The sequence below is a fragment of the Uloborus diversus genome, chromosome 3, assembly GCF_026930045.1.
Source record: "Uloborus diversus isolate 005 chromosome 3, Udiv.v.3.1, whole genome shotgun sequence".
NCBI classification, from domain to species: Eukaryota; Metazoa; Arthropoda; class Arachnida; order Araneae; family Uloboridae; genus Uloborus; species Uloborus diversus.
The window spans coordinates 144,338,696-144,346,833 of NC_072733.1; the positions used below are offsets into that span (position 1 = coordinate 144,338,696).

The 8,138-nt window shown below is 34.9% G+C and overlaps 1 protein-coding gene across 2 annotated transcripts; it reads right to left on the minus strand.

The window, feature by feature from the left end:
* Positions 1–628: 628 nt before the first annotated feature.
* On the minus strand, positions 629–4,107 carry LOC129219376 (uncharacterized). 2 transcript variants are annotated; one of them, XR_008580408.1, is made up of 4 exons: positions 4,022–4,107; positions 2,660–2,755; positions 879–2,202; positions 629–697 (listed from the first exon to the last, which is right to left on the minus strand). XR_008580408.1 is itself a non-coding variant. In XM_054853751.1 (3 exons), exons 1-3 carry the CDS (start codon positions 4,061–4,063, stop codon positions 1,126–1,128), a joined length of 1,215 nt encoding a protein of 404 aa, XP_054709726.1. In that variant the 5' UTR covers positions 4,064–4,107; the 3' UTR covers positions 860–1,125. The 2 variants fall into 2 exon arrangements, 1 of the variants encoding a protein (XP_054709726.1); XM_054853751.1 differs by lacking the exon at positions 629–697 and having other exon boundaries at positions 860–2,202.
* Positions 4,108–8,138: the final 4,031 nt, after the last annotated feature.

Genomic DNA, 8,138 nt, shown 5'->3' on the forward strand with positions numbered 1-8,138 from the left:
GCAAATTTGCAAGAGATTTATAAAAGTTTCAATAGCAAATATATACTTACATCATTGACTTCCCCATGCGCTTTTAGTTTCATGCTGAGATAAAAACAATACCGAAACAAGAGTAGATCTATGAATAAATAAATAACAGGTTAGTTAAACAACAAAGCAATACAAAAATTTTAAAATAATGCGAAAATGATGAGTAACCTGTGCAGCTTACAGCTTCGTTTTCATTTAATGAACCATGGATCAACCTTTGACTAAAAGTAAGAGTAACAAGTAAGTATTTGGCAAAATTGCAAGAGATTCCTCAAAACTACAATGACAAATATATAACTTACATCTTTGAGTTCCACACATACTTTTAGATTCATGGCAAGAAAAAGATTATGCCAAAACAGAAAGAGATCCTATGAAAAATGAATAACCTACAGATTAGTTAAACAATAAAGACATACAAAAGTTAAAAAAATTGTGGGAAAATGACGAAGAGTAGCCTCTGCAGTTTACAGCCTCGTTTTCACTTCATGAACAATGGATCAACATTTGACAAAAAAAAAAAAAAAGAGTTTAACAAGTAAGCATTTGGAAAAGTAGCAAGAGATTCATCAAAATTTCAAAGACAAATATATACTTACATCTTTGAGTTCCACCCATGCTTTTAGTTTCATGCCGAGATAAAAATTATACCAAAACAGAAGCAGATCTATGAAAAATATATAAATTACAGATTAGTTCAATAACGAAGAAATACAAAAGTTGAAAATGATGATGAGTTACCTCTACAGTTTACAGCTTCTGATTTCACACAAATAAATACATTACAGGTTAGTTAAACAAAAAAATACAAAAGGCAAAAAAAAATAGTATTCTTTTTTTCATCTTACCTCTTCAGCTCTGCAGATCAAGAACATGGAAAATGTATAATGCTTGAGTTTCTAAATGATGCAATATAGTTTTTTTTTTTTTTTAAATTCATTTGAATTATTATTGTTTGCAGCTTGAAATAGTGAAATGTCAAATTTTCACCTGTAACCCTAGGCAAGGGGCCCTACATGTGGGTACTGTCAGCCGGAGCCAGCTGAGCCCACGTTTTTTATAGAGGTTTGCTCCTCTCGCTCCAAAAATTTCTTCTTACGAACTACACTTTGACTCAACATAATGCATGTAATAATCAAAGTAAAATTTATTAAGTTTTGTTGAAGTGGTTTTCCATAGTTCATGATCAAATAATATATGTTCCATATGAACATAATTTGGCTGCTTGTAAAACAAAGCAAAAACACATTCATTTAGATTACTGATAGCCAACTGTCCCTGTACCTGAAGATAATATTTATGCTTTTTCTTCAAGGTCCATTTGTCTTCAATAAAACTCAAACAGAAATCGGGGTTCTCTGCTAACTCCTCTAAACTCTTGCCAAGTATGTTGTACGCACATTTTATCTCTAGGAGAAAGGTATCATTTCCATCATGCATCAGGCCATCAGGAGAAGCTGCAAGATGTGGAAAAAATGGGCTTGTAATGAGGCCGACATTTCGAATTATGTGTTTCGGGTATGCTGTTCGAACGTAGCCTCTCACAACAGATTCGAACGTTCTGCCATACTTTATCGGTGCAAAATTGAGTTCTTGATTCTGGGACACATACAACTGTTCACAATACTTAACAAAATCAGCTCTTCTGTGAACTATTTCGTAAAACTTAGAAGCTGTAAGACGCAATAAACGCTCCTTTCTCCACAAAGTGCATGCATGTTGTTGTGTTGTACTCAGTTCAAGTTCCCACATTTCTTCAATTTTGAATATTAATTTAGATTTCATCAGAGGTGATACTCGTTGAATTTCTTCAATTAATGGATATTCTGAAAGTACCAGTGCAGGTAATGGAGGCATATATTTGCTACAGTTATCCAAATACATGGGCCAAACAGACATATACTGTGCGCTCTTTCCATCATTATTTTCGAACAAAGCGGACACATTAACGGGTTCAACGGTGCAGGAGAGCTTACGCTTACCATACAATTCTCGGCATTTTTTTGGACTTAATTTCACAGGCTTAGGCCTATGCCAAGCTTGCAATTTTTCTGTAGGTGCTAAGTATAGCTCTTGCCTGCTGTAGTCTTCTAATGCATGCAAAAGTGCAAAAGCATGCTTACATGAGGCTGGGGGTGGTCCAGCTGGACAAGAGCATATGCAAGTGATAACCTATAAAACATAAGGAAACGAGAATATGAGATGAAAGTGGTCTTGAAAAACATGAGAAAATAAAATAATACTGATAAAAACGCTTATGGATACTATGTATGATTTCTTTCAGAAAGTTATATTTTATATGTAATACATATTTCCAGACACATGCTGAATGGACTACAGCATTTCAACTAAAAACAGTGGTTGCAGTACACTTCAGTGTACCCTGTACTTATTACTAGGTAAATAAGGGTTAACCAGTTGAATGAGGAGCAAGAATGATTGTGGAACTGTTTGAAAATCCAGAAAATTTCCACACTGAAAGCTGAAGTTTCTCAAATAATTTTCTTAACAAAGTGTCTTTCTTACTAGGCTAAAATTTAGTACTTTACATTGTAGCATTCGAAACAGTAGTTGTTTCAGTCAAGTGAAATACAGTTAAAAGCTTATGAAGTAAAATTCAGTACAAAACCTTATTTTCAGCATCCACTTTTGTTGTGACCACATAAACTGTGTTTTTCTTCATTTCAGCTTTCACTTTTCCTTCAATACAAAACTCATTTCCAACCTGTAAATACAACATTAATTTGTTTTATTTTTTATTTGCATAATACATCACACTTCTGCATGGTATAGTGAAGGAAAATAAAATGGAATACTACTCTATATTGTGTTCAGAGGCAAGATGACTAGATTTAAACTTTTAATCTACTTTTTCTATAATTAGAGTAAAAAGCTATTGCTAAACATCAATAGAGAAGAGAAATACAAATTTTAGAATCTTCTTTAGGTTTCAAAGAGTTTAAATATTGATATCCAAAGCAAAAGCATTATACACCCACTCTGTTTACTAGCTTATAGGGAGAAATCTCATGATCCAAAAAGCCTACATAGAGAAAATTCTTCTTGCAATCTGAAACATGTTATCCTGGTCCTTTAATCAATTGCTAACGTGTAATGACCTATGAAAAAAAGACTACAGCCACAGATTAGAAAAAGTATTTAAGCTGGCATTCAACACACTAATTTTTCTGTCCTGGTTTTAAACAATATAAAATTTAAGGAAAATAAAATAAAATAAAGTAACATAATAATCAAATAGCAATTTTCAATAGACAAGAAAGAACAGCTAAAAACGCTAAGTTATAACACTGTAGAAACATCTTCACCAATCTTTTATAAAAATTATCTAGATATTATAAATTACGGGACAAACTTTCTTGTGGTATCAAAATTATGATGCTCAGTTTCTGAAAAGAAAACGAATAAAGCTTCACTGGTCACATTGCGTGCTACAATTTATATTCTGCTTGTCTAGCGGTTATTCTTTTGGTCCTACACCAACAGATCATTGTTAATCTATAACAATACAAGAATGACTAAAATTTAAAAGCAATTTTTTGTAAGGCCGAAGGGGATAACTGATAGCCTCTTAAATGACAGGCCTGCTAAGTTCAGGACTCTTCTAGTGATCAGTTTGCAATTGTTTAGCATACATCATTTTGAAGCATGGCGATAATGATCTAGCAGGATTCATTGATATTTATTTAAAATTTTTTCCGTCCAAAAATAAATTATTAATCGATGAAATTCAGATAATAATGTCAGTTGCCTAAAAACAATATCAAAAAACTCAGTTAAACAATTAACATCATTCCGTAATGGATTTGATTTGATATAATACGGTACAAAAATGTGCATAACACTCTAAAATAACAATTTTAAGAATCGAAAGAAAACAAAGATCGCTTGGGAAATTTGAAAGACATTTGATAAAAAATTACGGTAGAATATTTGAAGAACAATAACTTTTTATATAAGTAGTTCCACTTACCTGCTGAAATCGTATGTTCGAAACAAACTTTTCCTTAAACATCCTCAGACCTTTCTTTGGCTCAGCGATTATATTAGTTTGCACCGAAAGCAATTTACTAACATTTTCTGAATACTCATATATTTCCATCATGCTAAAGTCTTTTAGATATAATGGTGTAACTAAAATACTCTCCATCATGAACTCATATGCTTCCGCAAAATCGTCAATAATAGCGATATGAAGCAGCTAAGTGGGCAGTAATGGATTCCAAAATAATACAGCAAAGTTGCATAGATCACGTGTCCTATGCTAAAGTCACGTGTCCTATGGAAAACAAACCTGCTGTGACGTCACGTGAAAGTATCCCATTCAGTGACTTTTTGGTTCCCTTTTGCGTTTTCAGACGGCTTAACGCAAGCTCATTTCCAAACCAGAAGTTGAATCCACATCATCCCCTCTCTCACCATAGGTTTGAAAAATTGAAGGATCATCAAACTCGTACCGCCCCCCCCCCCCCTACCGGTTTTGGTCTTGCGACGGAACTAGCCTAAAACTATGTTGGGGACTCATAAGTCGAAATAAACTTCCTAGATCCCCCGCTCCCTAGGCTACGTCACCGGTAGCTACCGATTGGTTGATCACATGACAGCTAATGATGTAAGCGCATGCTACAGCATAAGAGCTAACGTCATCATTTGCCATGTGATCGACCAATTGGCCAGTATCGTTTGGTAGGCTGCCGGCGATAAACGAACGCAAGCTATTTGAGCTTTTAAATTACCCTTTGACCTCCTTTTACCGATAATGACGTCGTCCAGAACCAAAAGCTAGATCGGCCCTTGCCTTTGACTCAATTAATTTATTATGTAAGAAATATTTGTTATCAAAGAAAGGTTTTTCAACATACTCTTGCAGCGCAGATTGGGAACGGAAAATAACTATAGGTGGCGCTATAATCAGGATAAAAAAGAAACCAGCATCTCTGCTACAATGTCCCTGCTACGGTATGAAGCTAGCAATGAATCATTACCTTTCTACTTCTTTTTAGTGATATTCTTGCATTGTTTTCATATTTTGTGCTTGGTTTGTGAAGATGTGGTTATTCTTAATGCATCAATTATTCATAAACTGTTGATTTATTGGTTTTCTTTTCCTATTTTGATTTGTAGTATTGGTTTTGCTGCACGTCCATTCTTTGACTCTTTAGTTCGAAATGGGAAGATTGGGCGCGGGAACATTAGGCGCCGAGCACTTTGGGCGCCGGGAACATTGGGCGCCAAGCATTTTGGGAGCTGGGAACTTTGGGCACCGAGTATTTTGGACGCCGGGAACTTTAGGCGTCAAGCACTTTGAGCAAGTTCTTCACACAAACGATCGAGTGATTTCTATACTCCTGGACGGTGCAACGAAATGGGAAGAACTTGGTATCTCTTCTAAAAGAATGGATCATCTCGAAGGACTGGCTGCAAAGAGTAAAAATACCGCTTGAACAGAACCAAATAATTTCATTTTTTTGAGGACACATCTTTGCAGCATTTAGTCCAATTAAATTTAATGAATGAACCCCACAAGGTGAAAATAGAGCAAGTGGGTTTTCATTTAAAATTCGGTTTTAACTTCTTTCAGAGTGCCCTTCATGTTCGACACATTCTTGAACACTTGTCATCTGCAATCTTCTAATCTAATGGAGTTCAATGTTTTTTAAGGCAATTCATCAATTATTGAGTAATATCAAATCCCATTTTTTTCTGATAAATTCAGAAACTCAATAAATCTCTCCTGAAAAAAACTTTTTTTGTTTTCGATTTAATTATTAACAATAATATTGGAAAAACGTTTTTTTTTTTTTCTATTTCTAATTTTAACTTTGATCTATTGTCTACTATCTTTCTAAAGTTACTGTTGGTGTTCATTTCTACACAGGAAGATTGCATATTATTATTATTTTGCACTGATTGAACTAATCGTTTTCGTGCCGATAAATACCAAGTTATCTTTAAAAATGTAGCTAGAATATACTTGTATCATAGCAGATCCTAGTAGTTTAGCAATATATACTACTCAGGGTCCGTTTCCTGAGTGGTTTACGTTGCAAAATATTTTCGTATCTCACATTGTCACCCTTGGATGACTAGGATGATCGTAAATAGTATGAGTGACAAGACAAGTTTTCTTAAGATACCTTTTTCAGATTTATCAGAATGATTAACGGTTAAACAAGAGTTTCTACTAATACAGGGTCGGACTGAGTCCTCCAAAAGGCGTATACCCCAATTTTTCTGAAGGCGCATGCCAATGGGGGGGGGGGGGGATCGCGGAAAGGATATAGACGATAATTTTAGGGGAGCGACCAGTGGCGGATCCAGACGATCCTGTTGAGAGGGGTGATTGAGTAATTTATTAAGGGGGGGGAGGAGGAACTAATGAAAATAAAAATTTTTTAAAAGTTTAAGAAATGAAGCATGTTTTTCTTTTCTTTTTTTTTTTTTTTTCGAATAATGTGCTTCGTCCAAAGAGTTTGAATAAAAGTTATAAGTGTTTCGAGTATCACACACACAAGAATAAAAAATTGAAAAAAAGAGTTTCTACTAATATTTTAGATCTATTATTTAAATTAAACTCTTTAACTTTTGATTCGTTTGAAAACTCGTGAAGTTTTTTCAGTTGTTATTCATGTCCTCAATTGTACTTTTCTCCTTATGAAAGAAAGGTTGCAGCACCAAAATGGCATCTCTTTTTACCAGTTTACGTACCGAACATAATGAAATACTAAAATTGCATTTGTAAGTAAAATTTGAAGATAGTTTTGGATTTGTTTACTGATTGAATTTTGTTTAATATTCGCGCAAAAGAAGGAGTGTTTGCAGGCTTTCTCCCGAAAATTTTTGTTCGGAACGCATTTTTAGACTATTTGGAGGTTAACAAGTGGAAGGGAGATTTGGGGGTCCCGTTCTGTTTTTTTTTTTTTTTTTTTTTTGAAATTTAAGAATATATTTTCGAAAACACAATTATTTGCTATCTTTGTGTTCTTGAAGGGAAAGATGAGAGACATGAGTTCTCCACAGTCGTTTTATGATAGCTTCAAAAACGCAATTTTAGTATTGCTAAAAACCAGGGGGTTCGGGGGCTTTACCCCGGAAAAAATTTTGGAATTGAAGTCCCAAAAGCGCAATTGCAGGCCATCTGTGATGACGTAGCAAAAGACATGGGGGTTCAGAACTTTTAAACATGTAGGAGTTCCAAAAACGCTGTTTTAGACGATCTTTGAATGATGTTGAAAGACGAGGAAAGAAAGACATGGGGACTCTTCTCCGGAATTTTTTTGAAATTGAAGCTTTAAAAACGCAGTTGTAAGCGATCTTTTATGACGTAGGGGGAAGGAACGGGGTTTGGAACTTTCCATCGGAAATTGTTGGAAATTGGAGCTTTGAAATACGATGGTTAGCCATCTTTGGTAGCCTAAAGGAAAGGGAAGGAGTCAGGAGAAAACCGTCAAATTTTCAATATTGAAACTTCAAAAACATGATGTTAGTGGGTCTTCATTGACGTTAGGAGAAGGACTCGAGATCGAGGGCTCTCCCCCGGAATTTTTTCGAAATTGAAGATCTAAAAACGTACTTGAAAGCCCTTATTAGCGACATTTTCGAAAAAGTTTTCGATTCTGGCGATTTTTTCGAAACTGAAGCTCCAAAAATTCAAAGGTTTTAACAATCTTCGATGGCATTGGAGAGAGGGGGTCAAGGAACTCTCCCCTGCAAAATATTTTTAATTAAAGTCATAAAACTACAGTTGTAGACGATTTTTTGTGATGTGTTGGGGTGGGGGGAGAGAGAGTTTGATGATCTTTTCCCGGAATTTTCGTAACAATTTTAGACGATTTTTGTTTATTTGGGAGAGGAGAGATTTTGTGGACTTCCCATTGAAATTGTAAAAACTTGACTGTAGGCCATATTTGTTAACTTTTAGGTAAAGGCACGTTTCACTAGTTTTTTCAATCAAGTGCCAAAAACGGCAATTTACAAAAAATCTATACATATAATAAAATAAGATGTTTGTGTGTGTGTGTGGCGCGCATCTCGGGAAAACGGTAAGGCCTAGAAAGATGAAATTTGGTACACAGGTGTAGTTTTTGCTG

Bases quoted from the DNA above. Each gene is read 5' to 3' on its own strand.
- LOC129219376 (XM_054853751.1), bottom strand. From the start codon at position 4,063: ATGTTTAAGGAAAAGTTTGTTTCGAACATACGATTTCAGCAG. The intron at 2,756-4,021 runs GTAAGTGGAACT...TTGTATTTACAG, and splicing joins CGAACATACGATTTCAGCAG to GTTGGAAATGAGTTTTGTAT. The intron at 2,203-2,659 runs GTTTTGTACTGA...TATGTTTTATAG, and splicing joins AAGTGGATGCTGAAAATAAG to GTTATCACTTGCATATGCTC.